The 15,771-nt window shown below is 44.7% G+C and overlaps 1 protein-coding gene across 1 annotated transcript in view; it reads right to left on the reverse strand.

The window, feature by feature from the left end:
* The window catches only part of LOC144797826 (cold-inducible RNA-binding protein B-like), a 36,032-nt gene extending 20,776 nt beyond the window's left edge, over positions 1-15,256 (reverse strand). Inside the window, exons 1-5 of the mRNA XM_078668634.1 lie at positions 15,154-15,256; positions 7,380-7,490; positions 6,995-7,101; positions 6,300-6,423; positions 5,968-6,055 (exon numbers count right to left, since the gene is read on the reverse strand). Coding sequence (XP_078524760.1) covers positions 5,968-6,055; positions 6,300-6,423; positions 6,995-7,101; positions 7,380-7,482 — 422 coding nt within the window. The 5' untranslated portion in view covers positions 7,483-7,490; positions 15,154-15,256. The remainder of the gene's footprint in view (positions 1-5,967; positions 6,056-6,299; positions 6,424-6,994; positions 7,102-7,379; positions 7,491-15,153) is intronic.
* Between the last annotated feature and the right edge of the window lie 515 nt (positions 15,257-15,771).

Below are 15,771 nucleotides of genomic sequence, written 5' to 3' on the forward strand. Positions count from 1 at the left end.
TGATGGGGGACATGGGGGTGTGTGAATGATATCGATGTGGTCATACCTTGGTGTTCGACTATTGGAAGTCTACTGTTGTCGAATGCCGGTTCTACAACCAAAAGATTATATATGGTAGGTAACACTGTTATATGCTCATTAAATAAATAAATAACGAACAATGATGTGTGAACGTCATACCTGATGATCTGGTTGCCAATAGCTGCAATAATAAATGTTAAATATGGCTCAGTATTATGCAATTAATATAACCAGACATGGTAATATCATATGCTGCGAGATCATAATGGTAGCCCTACCTTATCTTCATAATGATGTCGATTCTACCCGGAAATAAATAATAATGATAGTGAGGCACTGTGTGGTTGCCGAATATACCAAAAACAAGATGACGATGTTGTGTGGAATAATAATAAAAGATGGTCATTTACCTGACTCCAAGATACGAGACGCCTATCACGCAAACTCTCTGTTAGTCTACCGAATCTCGTTCACCGGTCTATTGGCAAACTCCATTAAGAAGTAGCGTGGAGCGCATGGCAGTGTGGCCATGAACATCAAAAACGGACTGTGAGAATCACGGACTGCATGAATACCACAGAAAAGAAAAAGCGCTGAAGCGCCATCTTAAAAGAGCAAAAATAATATCATCGTGCCATATATATTGAGTGACTCGGTTATTAATTCCATGAAAGGTATATGTATATGCAATCCCTGTGACGCCGAATATATTTCCACGCGCTAAAAGGTCTTCCATATTGTAGCCTAAAATGCCCTTAGGTGAATACCATATAAGGACTTACTGTAACACGAAATGTTGGTGTCTGAATCTCCATGCGCCGACACACGATATACCGATAACGTGCAATTAGAATGAAAAAATGTCCGTCAGTGTGATGTTGTGAGCTAAGAAAGTACTTATACTAAAGGCTAGTGATGATATGTTTACATGATGGGTGGTGCATCCTGGGTTCTGTAGTGCGTATATACAAAGATTCCATAGTGGAATACTTGCTGTTCATGTTGGTGACTATAAAGGGTGTTAGTTACATGGGTAGTATTTAAACTGGGTATTTGATGGAAATTGTAAGGAGCCATATAAATCGTATACACGGTATTCACAACAACTGATAAGTGCAAAAAATAATATTGATATCCATCAGAAATGAGTTTGTCCATCATCAACAAAATTACACAAAATGGTATATTAATGGAAAAAGACATAGATTGTTGATATAACATGGTCATCAAAAAATAAAACAAAACAATAAGTGTATACAAAATCCCCAGCATTAGCTCAACCTTTTGGTACAAGTACCAGTTATGTCAAAAATGAGGTGTTCTAGTCTGTGATTGACCATGCGCTCCACGCTACTTCTTAATGGAGTTTGCCAATAGACCGGTGAACGAGATTCGGTAGACTAACAGAGAGTTTGCGTGATAGGCGTCTCGTATCTTGGAGTCAGGTAAATGACCATCTTTTATTATTATTCCACACAACATCGTCATCTTGTTTTTGGTATATTCGGCAACCACACAGTGCCTCACTATCATTATTATTTATTTCCGGGTAGAATCGACATCATTATGAAGATAAGGTAGGGCTACCATTATGATCTCGCAGCATATGATATTACCATGTCTGGTTATATTAATTGCATAATACTGAGCCATATTTAACATTTATTATTGCAGCTATTGGCAACCAGATCATCAGGTATGACGTTCACACATCATTGTTCGTTATTTATTTATTTAATGAGCATATAACAGTGTTACCTACCATATATAATCTTTTGGTTGTAGAACCGGCATTCGACAACAGTAGACTTCCAATAGTCGAACACCAAGGTATGACCACATCGATATCATTCACACACCCCCATGTCCCCCATCACATGTAGATACTGACACACATTCCTTTCTCTTTCCTTTAGAATTGCCCCTGATGAAGGCACCGTTTGCGTGCCGAAATGCATTGGGCTCCACGTCAATCATTTGAAAAGTAGAATGTTGTGAACATTATGTATAATTGTTATGCCTCTACAATTGATTTGTATATACATTTGTGAATTGTTATGATGATACAATAACATACAATTGCATTATTGAGGATTAAGAATTTATCTTGAAAAACTGTTTAATAAATGTGATATTCACTATCATATATAAGTTTTATTGTGGTAAAACATTTTCACATTGATTTAAAGTGCATAGCACCAAGTGAACAGTGCACGATTAGGTGGGTCACCACTCACCATAATTTATTCTATCTGTGGGGACTGCCATCTAACATTTTCCGGGTAGCAACATGTGGGACAGCTATGGACCAGTGAACAAGTCATGTCTGTGTGTGGCTGTGACGCAGTGCAAATAATAACACGTGTACCCCAACTTTCCCCCTCCCCCCACCCTATACCTCTAAACAACAGAAGTATCTATCGCTGTGGGAGTGGCTAGCAGGCCCAACGGAAGCCCCCGCCCGCTCCCCCTATGATTCTTCAACAACCTGCCCCCCTTCAACAGGCGTGCCCCTAAACTGTTAAGAGTCAAACAGAGGTAGTAGCCCCTGCTCACATTTCGTTGGTTCAGCCTCATGCCTCCAGCAGTCCCCCATCGTGGAGAAAGTTGATGCAACTATGATGCCGAAGACCCCTGCCGGGGAGCCGAGGTAGATCTGTTAGGATCACTGCAGAATTTGGAGCGGCGTCGGGGTCTCGACCTCCTAGTTCCTTTGGTTTGGATCTTGGGCAGCCTGCGAGTGGCCTCACTGGATGAGGAGTCGGAATTTCAGCCTAGGCGGCATACGTAGTTGAATCTTCACGGTTTCATCTGGCAATTCAAAGAATAGTGTCCGCGATTACACTACTCTCAACCTGGCGAGATACAGCAGTGCAGTATGGGAGTTTCAACTCACGCAGGCGGGCCTTGGTTTACATAAACGACTGTCTGACTGGAGAAGTGTGGCTCACTGGTTAGGGAGAAGTGTGGCTCACTGGTTGAAGTGGCAGACCCTGAAGCAGAGATCGGCCCGGACCAGGGTTCAATTCCCGACGCGGCAGGGTTGTGCGTCAATGTCCGCGGACTCGATAATTCTCGCTTCGGTGCCTCCGCTAACCATGGGTCCCACTCTGCAACTCTGGGCAATAGCTTGCTTAATCTCCACAACGGCCCCATCAGCGCCGGGGATGCCTGGCTTCACCTTGGAGGTGCCCAGGAGGGACCATCTCACAGGGAAAGCCAGGACGGGTTCCCCAGCGGTATACAGCGCCAGGACACTCCGAGATGGAGTAACAGTGATTGATTGATTGATTTTTAAATTTATAAAGCGCAACAAATGCCCGGGGCGTCTTGGCGCTGAGGACCTGGATGGACATATGTAAGAAAAATGTGCTGCACATTTTTATAGATCCATTAGAAATAACCATGTTTTTAGTGATTTCCTGAAAAGTCTGAGATTCTAGAGGGCGCTGCAGGACAAGGAATTTTTTAATTTACTATCCAACACCTTCCCTACTGTAGGTAGGCTGGTGTTGGAATAGTAAATTAAAAAATTCCTAAGTCCGCACCCCCTCCAACGCAAGTCGTGGTAACGAGTTGCGTTGAAAAAAAACACGCTGTAACGGCACGCGTTGTAAAAGTATGCGTCGTAATGACGTACATCCCTTCCAGAGTGTATGTTGCATAGGCTATCCCCAATTGGCATAAGATAACTTACTTATAAGTTCCTAGTATATGGCACCCAGGGTACCAAGGGCATGTAAGGCAGAGTGTCCACCCAAGGCTGCAGCACTGTATATGAAAGAGAAAAACATGGCTCCCTGCCTGCCACTGTAGAATGGAAGGGAAGTGTTTACACTGCCAGTTTGACTTTGCCACACAAACCAATGGCAAAGACACCACTTCCCTTAACAATATATGCAAGTCTCCCCTAAGGGAGGAATACAGAGCCCAAAGGCATGGAGCTGTATGTTATTAAGAGGGGCATGTATGTCTATTTATGTCCTTGCAGCAAACCCCCTTCAAGTTGTCGTTTTTCTGTGGAAAAGTTAGTAGCCCCATTGGTTAACACAGGGTTACCGCTTGGCACTCCAGCCTGGCTAACATCTGAATGGGACTACCTAACTATGTATGTAAGGTATCAAATTAATCATGGCATTAGACTCGACCTGATGCTCAGGTCGAATTTAATGTCACTATTAAAGTAAACCAACTTTTAGAAAGTTGCCACATGTGACCAAGCTAGTCCAGCAGCCTCACACAGACAGCATTCTGGCTGCCTTGTATTGTTTACAACTCCCAGGCTTGTAAACAATACAAGCACGCTGCAGGGAGAGGTGTCTCCTCCCCCTTGCAGGAAGTCATTTGGGCGTTAGCCCAAAAGGTGAGTTTGAAAGGCGAAGCTCCTTTGGGGAGCAAATGGCAATAACACTCTAGAGTTGCTGCCCCTTGTTTAGGCAGACAAGCTGGAAACAGCACCAGAGAGGGGCGACCAGTACTCAAACCGGTTTTCCTGTGGGAGTATAGCCCACAGATAGCCATGCCTCTTGGGTGGGCTACCAATATCCTAACAGCCCAGGTCGTGAGCAGACACCTTAGGAGTGGGAAGAATAGTGCACTCTGAGATTGCTAGGTGCCACACATTGCTGGAAAGTTGTCACCAGAAGGGAAGGCACCTGGTAGCTCATTGGCTAGTGACTGAGTGGACCCTTGGGGCACTTTCCTGGGATAAATATGACACCCCGGGCACCCTGCCCCTCAGATCACATCAAAATTGGAACAAGGACCGAAGCAGGATTGTCCTGCTGCTCCTGGACTGCATAAAGAGAGGCTGCACCGTTTGTTGGACTGCACCTACTGCACTTTAGGGCTAGGAAAGTTAGGACTGGGCCTGTGGCTCTTGGCGTGGGGTAAAATCGTGCCCCAGACCAAAGAAGTGGCTCCAACAACAAGTTGGCTGATCCCCAAGAACTGGCTCAAGGGACAAAAGAGCGAAGAAGCCTAAACTGGTAAGTTGATAGCCAAATCTACAAACTCGCCGATGACTGCTGCTGGGCGCCCCTACAGACCGATCCTTGAAGGGCAAAAATTGCACCTGAGTCGGCCAGGCCTGGGATGGTTGTCAAAGTCTGGATTGGTCGTCCAAGAGGGACACTAGCCTCTACTAAATGATTCTGCTCCAACCTTTGTGCTCGGAGACTGGTAGCCCAGCTGCAGCTGGCCTTCCACTGTCTCAAAGAGGACTTTGTTGGATCCGACCTCTATGGCAAAGTTGCCCCACATCACCCGTGACTGAGAAATCGTGGAACCCACAGCAACTGGAGCATCTTTTCATCCTGCACCCCTAGCATTGGGAACACTAAAGTGGATGGCGTTTGTTCTGTAAAGTTTGGAACTGGACTGGAAAATTCTCTGGTGGTTAGGTAATTGTCCAAATCTAACCCATTGACCCAGCAGACCATCATCCTGTGGGATTTGGACGCCAAGCTGTAGCCAGAGTAGCCAAACTAACTTTTACAAATTTTTCAAAAGTTTCCAAACTTTATGTTGACGAATGCTTGTTTGTGGTTGAAATTAAAATTGATAAAGCCTCTAACAATCTGCATTTCCAGAACACCCGATGGATTTTGCTCATCCAGGACTCTAAAAATATATAAAATTATAATCTATTTTTATAAATTTGGGTTGTGTTTCATTCGTGTAGTGTGGCTTTCTTATTTCGTTGTTTGGTTCATTAAATGCTTTACATTAAGTTTCTTTGTTCAGGCCTTGCAGCTCAAAAGTCATAGCTACCCAGAGTTCAGCTTAAGGTTGTTCAAATGAGCCTGACTGAACCCAAGGCAGTTTGTGCGACAGTATTCCACGGTAACGCCTCAGAGCCATCCATATAATATACCCAAATCCTCACAAAAATGTAACCTAATTTGGCTGCAATCCTACAACCAATTAAAATCCCACCCTGCTTACCTGCCGTAGGATTCCCTGGATCCATATCCACCGGCAGTAAATCCTCCACGCCCGTGGTCAAGTCCACCGCCGCTGTTGCCATAATCACCTGAAAGAAAGTTATAGCACATGTAGGTCTGCCTTTAAGCAAGCGCGTGCAGAGACTCAGTGAGTAGAATGTCCATACTTAGCGGTAATGCACTGCCTGTTAAACCCTAAGATGGTAACAGAAGTTACCGTAAGTCCAGCACTCATGCTTCCAAGCAATAAGAAGCACTATCCAGCCGCTGTCGAAGGCCACCCTGACATCTTCCTGTCACAGTACGCAGGCATCCCAAAAGTAAAAGACTTGCCTATTCCTCCTCTGCCTCCACCTTGGTACCCTCTGCGTTGTCCAGAATCACCACTGTAGGTCCCTGGGCTTCTGTCTGAAGATTTACCTACGTGCTCAACTCGGATTTTGTGCCCATCAAGTTCCTGTGGAAGATCAAACGCAGAGTGCACATGAGAACAGCAGCAGCATTCATAACCCTTCAATGAGGCCTCTGCACACCGCAAACATTAAGCATTCAGGGGAGGAACCATTGCAGACAAGCCTCAGCTTGGTCCACAATTAGGTCAAGCTTCACTGAGAGTGGAGCAGTTCTTCAACGCCCCAAACTCGTGAAGCGCAAAGGAATACTCGTGCAGATCCAATTGAACAGATTGTTAAAAAAATCCAATCGGCATCCTTGAAGTAAATATTTTACTCTGGAAGATTGGTCAGTGTTAATCTACACAACTGCCTGAGTCACAATATTCCCCAATTTACATGTTAGAGAGAAGGTGTGCAGCTATGGTAATCTAGTCTAAACTCTACCAGGTCTCCAGACACAAGACCGTTTTAGCTGTCAGCTGCAAGGTTTCTGCTGTTTCAGCTCATCTGTTCCTCAAACCTTTAGACTTTCATTCTACAACTTGACTTGGCTGGTCCATGCTTTCATTTGCAAGCACAATCAGAACATTACAACCTTTTCTCTTTATTCAAAAGAGTGTACGAAGCACTCACCTCCCCATTCATGGCCTGTAAGGCGGCCTTGGCATCGTCTTCGCTCTCAAAGGTGACAAAACCAAACCCTCTGTTCTTTAGGTTGCCTGGAGTCTTTGCTACCAGAACTACAGGGTGGAAAACAAGGAGCATTAGTGGAACACTTTCTACTCCCAGTCACTGGCAGAACCTCCACTGCCTAATGAAATGGCGTTCATTTTCAAGGAGGATAAAAAGGATGAATCACCCACCCTCCAGGATTCATACTTGTGACACTTATACATACAGCACCCATGTTTTCCTGCAGCAAAGTCCTACACTGAGTCCTACACACCTCTTGCACACAAAGTTCAGTCTAGTCATGTATGACATTAGGCAGAACATTAAGCAGGCCTGGAATACACACCTGATTCGATCTTCCCATACTTGCTAAATGCGCCTTTCAAGGTCTCCTCTTCTGTGCTGAGACTGAGATTACCAATTGAAAGTTTCCTGCCATCGGAAGACATTGTGAACACTGAAAAATAGCCAAATCTCTGTTAGATTAGGGAACATCACAACAAAGTGACAGAAAAACAGGCAGACACCAATGGTGAACACTCATAACACCTCCATGCAGAGACAACCCCAACATGCCAACAAACAGCCTGCAGCAACAGCGATCAGCCACGGTCGCAAAGCATGGGAAGGCCATTCAAAGGTTTTTCTTTGAGTCTTTGACCAATTAACAGTTACAGGGCAGTATGTGAGGTGGGCCCTAAAATGTATTACTTAAACCAAGAACATATATGGACTTGCAGGCGGTTAAAATGATGACTCCCACTAAAGACCACTAAGTCGTAGCACCGTCGGGACCTGAGTTAAGGTCTAAATACCATTATAGCGCCTATTCGTTGAGGTGCCACAAAGCAGATGACAGACTCCTATTGGTGGGGGAATCAGAAGGGTTTGGGTGCTCCTGGCAACACATGCAAAAACCACAGGGCACCATATATTTCTGAATCTACTGCTGGCAAAACTCACAGGTCAGGCCAGAAAAGGAACAAGGGTGGGATGGCAGTTAATTTTCGGTCCTTAACCTCACATCCGCCATCAGTCAACGGACAAACCCCAAGCCGTGAATAACCAAACATGACTTTGGATTCCACACACCGGCAACCCAATAAGACCACTCCATAAAAAGAAAAGAAAAAACTGGTATTCCTCTCTGAAATCTGGTCCATGCTGTTACTGTGCTAATGTTCGATTTCTGCTCTTTGTGAAAATCTCTATTATACATTTGGCTACGTCCGCTCTACACAAACAGGTTTAATAAATACATTCCTTCACCCAATAAATTAGTACTAGGCCTATCTCCCCCAGGGTTCCGTGACAAATGGTTGCTTTCTAAGATCACCCGGGATTGTGACTGGATCCTCCTCAACCTGTTCTTTATATTGTTCATCTGGAGACCAAATTGTCAAACGTAATGGTTTAGTGTTGAAATGGCCTGTCACAGGTAGGGCGCACTTCATATGTGTCAAGCAGGCCTTCTATTGTCAGCCAGCAAACCTTTACCACCATCAAGAGGCAGGGCCAGAGCCTGGATGTCTATCCTGCAATCCATTTCTGGTAGTAAGGAATTCACTCCACAGTCAGCGGGCGTCACTCACAGTCTGTGTTCTGCGATCTTCGTCCTTGAGCAAGAGCTATCCATCTAGAAGCCCAATTGCTGCCATTATTCGGTAATGGGATAACGTTCATCTCACAAGAGCCTTTCTTGAGCTGCTGTTCGCCTCTTCTGGCGATCAGTACAGTCTCGGTCTTACTAGGGGTTCAGCCTGAGTTAGCTGAAGGGACATCCATGCTTAAATGGCTAAGAGCCAATTCTCCAGAAGTTCAATGCTGAGAATGAACTAGCCATTGATGTAGAGCTTCAGGTCATTTGTGTCCAATAAATAACTGATGTCCATGCTGAGCAGCAGAACTTTCCATAGATGCATATAAGGATTGAGGCTCATTGATAAACAAATTGAGCCTTGGCGTCCTGCGGGCGACAGATTCTCTGCACTGGAGGAACACAACTGGAACATGTGAACTCTGGTGAATCGCTCCAGTTCAATTCCTCAAAGTTCCTCCGGAAAATGAGAGAGTCAAGTGGACAACAGTATCAAATGATTTTCCCTAGCAGTGGCAGAGGACTGAGCCAGCTGCAGCTTCATCTCAGTAACTGAGTAGCAGAATTCGAGCGGCATTTACATAATGCTCAATTGCCCTGAAGAGCAATCGGTTTCTGCAGGAGGCTCCGTTGATGGTCTTGTAGATGTGGGGTCAGTGTTACTTGATCTACAACCCCACTTTTACTTGTCTGATTGCACCCTTACGGGTCACACCGTGGAGAGTTTGGCTTACATAGAGAAGACTTGAGGGAGTACAGACATCTGCTGCCTGCTGAAAGGAAGTTTTAAGTAGTGCCTCAACATCAGTGCTGGGGTTTCTGCGCAGTTTTTCATGTGGCGTGCACCCATTGGAAGCTTTTGAAACATCTCACTTGTTTATGTAGAGGCGTATCCTTCTATAGCACCACTGCACCTGAAGGTATTTGAGCAATTTACAAAGAACTGTAGTTAAACGGGCAAGATATGTTTACAGAAAGTAATTTAAATTAGGTAGCAGCCAAAGAGGGGGTTAAAGCAGGGGGCTAGAAAAGGACGAAACAAGTGGCAAGATAGGTGAATCAATAAGAATAAGGGAAAGCGGATCAATTAGAGTGAGAAGCACAGAGATGGTGAGAAAAACAAGAGATTTACAACAAGGAGACAAGAAACAAAGGGGCGGACAAATGGCTAAACAGCAGATGATCAAAAAAAGTTAAAGTCAGGCATCCCTAAGGAGGAGGAGGATTTGATTCAGGCAAATCATTGTTTAGATGTCTTCTGAACAGGAATGTCTTTCTGGAAGGGCGGGATGTCAGAAGCCAACCTTAGTTTGGCTGATAGCGAGTTACATAAAGAGAGTACAGAATCCAGAGAAGGTGTGCTGTTGGCCATCTTAAATAAAAGTGTATGACTGGATATTTGGTCCTTATGAGATGAGTACACATAGTTTGAAGACCTTTTTACAGGAGTGTGAGACGTCTCCGTACAGAAGTATTTAAACATGTTGCATTTCACGGTACACTGCCTGGGATACGTAACCCCATCTGAATGTTTAATATTCATGTTATCGTTATCAGTTAGCTTTCTGTAACAGTTATCCTTCTTGGTTCTCCATATTCCAGTGTGCGTTGTAACTTAAAACCTCCCTTAACAAGTAGTCTAAGGGTAGTGAACAACTGCACACCCAAACATAAGAGAATTTCTTTCCAACTGTGTCAGATGAGAACCCAAGCACATAGCTGTGTATGGCCTCTAGAGACAGGGTTACACCCAACCACGTTGACATAAGTGGAAAAAGATACATGTCATTATGGATATCAGCCTCTCACTCCATACCCAACTTAAAGAGACAGTGTCTCTTACCACACAATGAGCACTTTAACACGTACTTTTCTATTCTTACAAGTTGTCTAAAGGATGTATGTATCAACATCTCTGGGTTTGCCATATCTTGATTACAGCAATCGATTCTATCCCAGAATCTTGAAACCAAATCAACAAGGTATAATAAATCCAGAATGCTGGGGCCAGTCTTCCTAAACCTGAGCAGACATCAACACATTACCCCTGCCCTGGTTACAAGTAGCAAGAAAAAAACTAATACTATTAACGTTTCAATTAACCAAATGTCTAGCAGAAGCAACCTATGTATTGTTTCTCTCCTAAAACATCTACTAACATCTGTGTACTTGCTTAACATGCAGTAGCTCAAAAATGTCCACTTGTTAACACATGGTACTTTCCACCTTTGCGCTAGATATGGAAATTGTTCCTTACAAACATGACAACTTCTTGGCTTTTGTTGCTGGATTTGATAGCATTTAGAGACTTTATACCGTGCACTTCTTTTTAGTCAAGCATGTTCTCAAAATGCATAAAAATAGACTTCAGGTTGGGACCAACACTGTCAGAGCTCATTTTTCAAGCAAGGACTACTAACTGTAGTCTGCACACCCAGATTTGAAATGGTTACAGCCCTCTTGCAGGCTATGCTACCAATAAGAGGATTGTTTTTCCATAACCGACTGCAAGCTGCAAGTACATCATCCTACAAGCAAACACTGCAACAAATCCCTGTATGAGTGATTTGCACTGGTCTGGTAACAGCACTGTCACATTTCCCAGCCTTTCACTTCTAATCTAGCACTCTGTGCTCACCAGGCAACTGCTCCCCATATGGACGCTCTGCATAGGGGCGTTCCAGGTCAAGGCAGCTGACTAACATCTTCAAAAGATTGCATGATTCTACCCAATTTAGAGGCATATTTACAAGGGCTTTAGCTCCGTTTTTTTTATTATAAAGCCCAAAAAGCGGAGATAAAACCAGCACCCAATTTACAAGAGTGTGCTAACATGCATAATCGCATGTTAGCATCCTTTTCCGTAAAGCCTCCCTTTGCATCTGCAATGAGATGCAAAGTGGGCGTTAGTGGGTGTTTCCCAGATGGAATACCTTGTAAATATCGCTGATGTTTACATTGCGATATTTACAAGGCAGCCCACATGATTTTAGCACACATTAGATTTTGGCGAAAACTGACATTTTTGCCAAAATCTAACGTCTGCTAAAATCCCGATGTAACCATCCCTAACATAGGAGGTGGATTATGTTGATACGACCCTGTGGGTCGTATCAGCAAGGTTATCGCCCTTTTGCAGGGAACATCGCTGGAAAACCAGCGATGTTCCTTGCAAAAGGGCGATGACCTCGCTTTCTCTGGATTTTTTATCGCCCTGGAGTAATGCGTTGTTAATTACGCGCTACCACGGCGATAAATACCAGAGATGGACGGCGATAATAAAACTATCGCTCAGCGCGGCCAGCGATGATTATCACTGGCCACTGTTAATATGCCCCATATTGCCTTAGCAAATGACACCCTCTACCTCCCAGTCTCACTCTAGTATTCCCAGACTCGTTGACTGTATTTCTCTCTTGAAGGCACAATCTCCCTTGAACACAGAGAGGTGGACGTCACCCTCTGCATCTGACCAGACACGAACATACCTGGCAACCTTTTTGATATATCTATAAAGGATGCATCCCATGGGATTGCGGGCGAGTCCACAGAAGTCAGAGCGCATTAACAATTTTTTGGCATGGGTTCCCAATGCATACATGATAATAGACCCGATTCAGGCGGGAGAATCCGCATTTTTTTTTAGCAAAACAAATGTGGTTTTTTTTTTTTAGCTGTATCCCGCCTGAAATAGCATTTTCTGCAATAGGAGTCAATGGGGAAATTACATTCTCCTGATTTCTATTTTAAAATCTCCCACTTCTCTGCCCTAAAATGTTGGCACGTCTGCCAATGACTCCACTTGCATAGAGGGTGAAGCCCACGCTTGCCAACACTCCCTCCTCAATTTGAGCGTTCTGAACCGTTAAACTGCCTCCACTCCCATCGAAATCAAGCGATGGGTACATAAACCCTGAATTATTTGAATCACCCCCCTTGTTCCCGAGTCCATAAACCCTGACTTATTTGAATCATCTCCCTTGTTCCTGAGTCCATAAACCTTGATTTATTCGAATCACCCCCCCTTGTTCCCGAGTCCATAAACCCTGATTTATTTGGATCATCTCCCTTGTTCCCGAGTCCATAAACCCTGACTTATTTGATTCATCTCCCTTGTTCCAGAGTCCATAAACCCTGATGTATTTGAATCACCCCCTTATTCCCGAGTCCATAAACCCTGATGTATTTGAATCACCCCCTTGTTCCTGAGTCCATAAACCCTGATGTATTTGAATCATCTCCCTTGTTCCTGAGTCCATAAACCCTGATGTATTTGAATCATCCCCCTTGTTCCTGAGTCCATAAACCCTGATGTATTTGAATCATGCCCCTTGTTTCTGAGTCCATGAAACCTGATTTATTTGAATCACCCCCCTTGTTCCCGAGTCCATGAACCCTGATTTATTTGAATCACCCCCCCCCCCCTTGTTCCTGTGTCCATAAACCCTAATTTATCTGAATCACCCCCCTTGTTCCGGAGTCCATAAACCCTGATGTATTTGAATCACCCCCTTGTTCCTGAGTCCATAAACCCTGATTTATCTGAATCACCCCCCTTGTTCCTGAGTCCATAAACCCTGATTTATCTGAATCATCTCCCTTGTTCCTGAGTCCATAAACCCTGATGTATTTGAATCACCCCCTTGTTCCCGAGTCCATAAACCCTGATGTATTTGAATCATCTCCCTTGTTCCTGAGTCCATAAACAATGATGTATTTGAATCACCCCCCTTGTTCCGGAGTCCATAAACCCTGATTTATCTGAATCATCTCCCTTGTTCCTGAGTCCATAAACCCTGATGTATTTGAATCACCCCCTTGTTCCTGAGTCCATAAACCCTGATGTATTTGAATCATCTCCCTTGTTCCTGAGTCCATAAACCCTGATGTATTTGAATCACCCCCCTTGTTCCTGAGTCCATAAACCCTGATGTATTTGAATCACCCCCCTTGTTCCCGAGTCCATGAACCCTGATTTATTTGAATCACCCCCCCTTGTTCCTGAGTCCATAACCCCTGATTTATCTGAATCCCCCCTTGTTCCTGAGTCCATAAACCCTGATTTATCTGAATCATCCCCCTTGTTCCTGAGTCCATAAACCCTGATTTATTTGAATCCCCCCCCCTTGTTCCTGAGTCTATAAACCCAGATTTATCTGAATCACCCCCCTTGTTCCTGAGTCCATAAACCCTGATTTATCTGAATCACCCCCCCTTGTTCCTGAGTCCATAAACCCTGATTTATTTGAATCACCCCCTTGTTCCTGAGTCCATAAACCCTGATTTATTTGAATCACCCCCCTTGTTCCTGAGTCCATAAACCTTGATGTATTTGAATCACCCCCTTGTTCCTGAGTCCATAAACCCTGATGTATTTGTATCACCCCCTTGTTCCTGAGTCCATAAACCCTGATGTATTTGAATCACCCCCCTTGTTCTTGAGTCCATAAACCCTGATGTATTTGAATCACCCCCCTTGTTCCCGAGTCCATGAACCCTGATTTATTTGAATCACCCCCCCCCCTTGTTCCTGAGTCCATAAACCCTGATTGATCTGAATCATCCCCCTTGTTCCTGAGTCCATAAACCCTGATTTATTTGAACCCCCTCCCTTGTTCCTGAGTCCATAAACCCTGATTTATCTGAATCACCCCCTTGTTCCTGAGTCCATAAACCCTGATTTATTTGAATCACCCCCTTGTTCCTGAGTCCATATACCCTGATTTATTTGAATCACCCCCCTTGTTCCTGAGTCCATAAACCCTGATGTATTTGAATCACCCCCCTTGTTCCAGAGTTCATAAACCCTGATTTATCTGAATCACTCCCCTTGTTCCTGAATCCATAAACCCTGATTTATCTGAATCACCCCCCTTGTTCCTGAGTTCATAAACCCTGATTTATTTGAATCACCCCCTTGTTCCTGAGTCCATAAACCCTGATTTATCTGAATCACCCCCCTTGTCCTGAGTCCATAAACCCTGATTTATTTGAATCACCCCCCTTGTTCCCGAGTCCATAAACCCTGACTTATTTGAATTATCTCCCTTGTTCCCCAGTCCATAAACCCTGATTTATTTGAATTATCTCCCTTGTTCCCCAGTCCATAAACCCTGATTTATTTGAATCACCCCCTTGTTCCCCAGTCCATAAACCCTGATTTATTTGAATCACCCCCTTGTTCCTGAGTCCATAAACCCTGATTTATTTGAATCGCCCCCTTGTTCCTGAGTCCATAAACCCTGATTTATTTGAATCACCCCCTTGTTCCCCAGTCCATAAACCCTGATTTTTTTAATCCTCTCCCCTGTTCCTGAGTCCTCAGGCTGGTGTTTGCGGCGCCCTCCAGCTGAGGGAGAGGTGACCAGGACAGGTCATGAGCGCCCTTCTCCTTCAAACAGCCATACGACGTCACTAGGTACGCGACAACGCCGCGTTTCATCTGATGTCATAAAAGCGCGCCCACGGCGGACAGCGACACGCGCGTCGAACCTTCTGGAGCGGCGACGTCGACGTCCCTTACCCTGTCAGCAGACTGCACGGCCTCGCGACTCTCAGGCACCCATCGCGCGCGCAATAGTTTATACCATGTTTCCTCTCATAAATATTCATGATGTGACCTCACAATGAGACCGCGTGCCAGAGTCAGGCAGGCTGCTATGCTCCCACCACGCTCCGTGCAGGCGCGGCGACGATGCCTGACCCTGAGATGACCTCCTGGCTTGCGGCAGTAGGGGGCGCTGCTCCCCAGTAGTATAGGAGGCCACAACATATGGGTTTACTGCAGTTTAGACTAAACACGCCACCAAGTTGTGTTTTTTGCAGATTTACACAACTCGCCCCGAAGGCATTGGAGCGCTTTACATGAGCAGCAATTAGTTTACATAAGGACACAAGGTTAGGTTACATACGGACACAACCTTTTTTTTTTTTGTTTGTAGGCATGTGGAGCTATTGAGCACCAGTTCGGTTAAATAAGGACACGTTCATTTTTTGTTTTGTTTTGTTTTGTTACATAAGGACACTTTTTTTGTAGGCATGGGGAGATTAACACTTTGGCTACGGCGTGAATTCTGCCGCGGTGCTGGACATTCCAATCGCGGGCGTGGCTCAGATGGCCGCCCGGCCGTCGTGTGCACAC

This window comes from Lissotriton helveticus, chromosome 12 (assembly GCF_964261635.1).
Source record: "Lissotriton helveticus chromosome 12, aLisHel1.1, whole genome shotgun sequence".
Taxonomy (NCBI): Eukaryota; Metazoa; Chordata; class Amphibia; order Caudata; family Salamandridae; genus Lissotriton; species Lissotriton helveticus.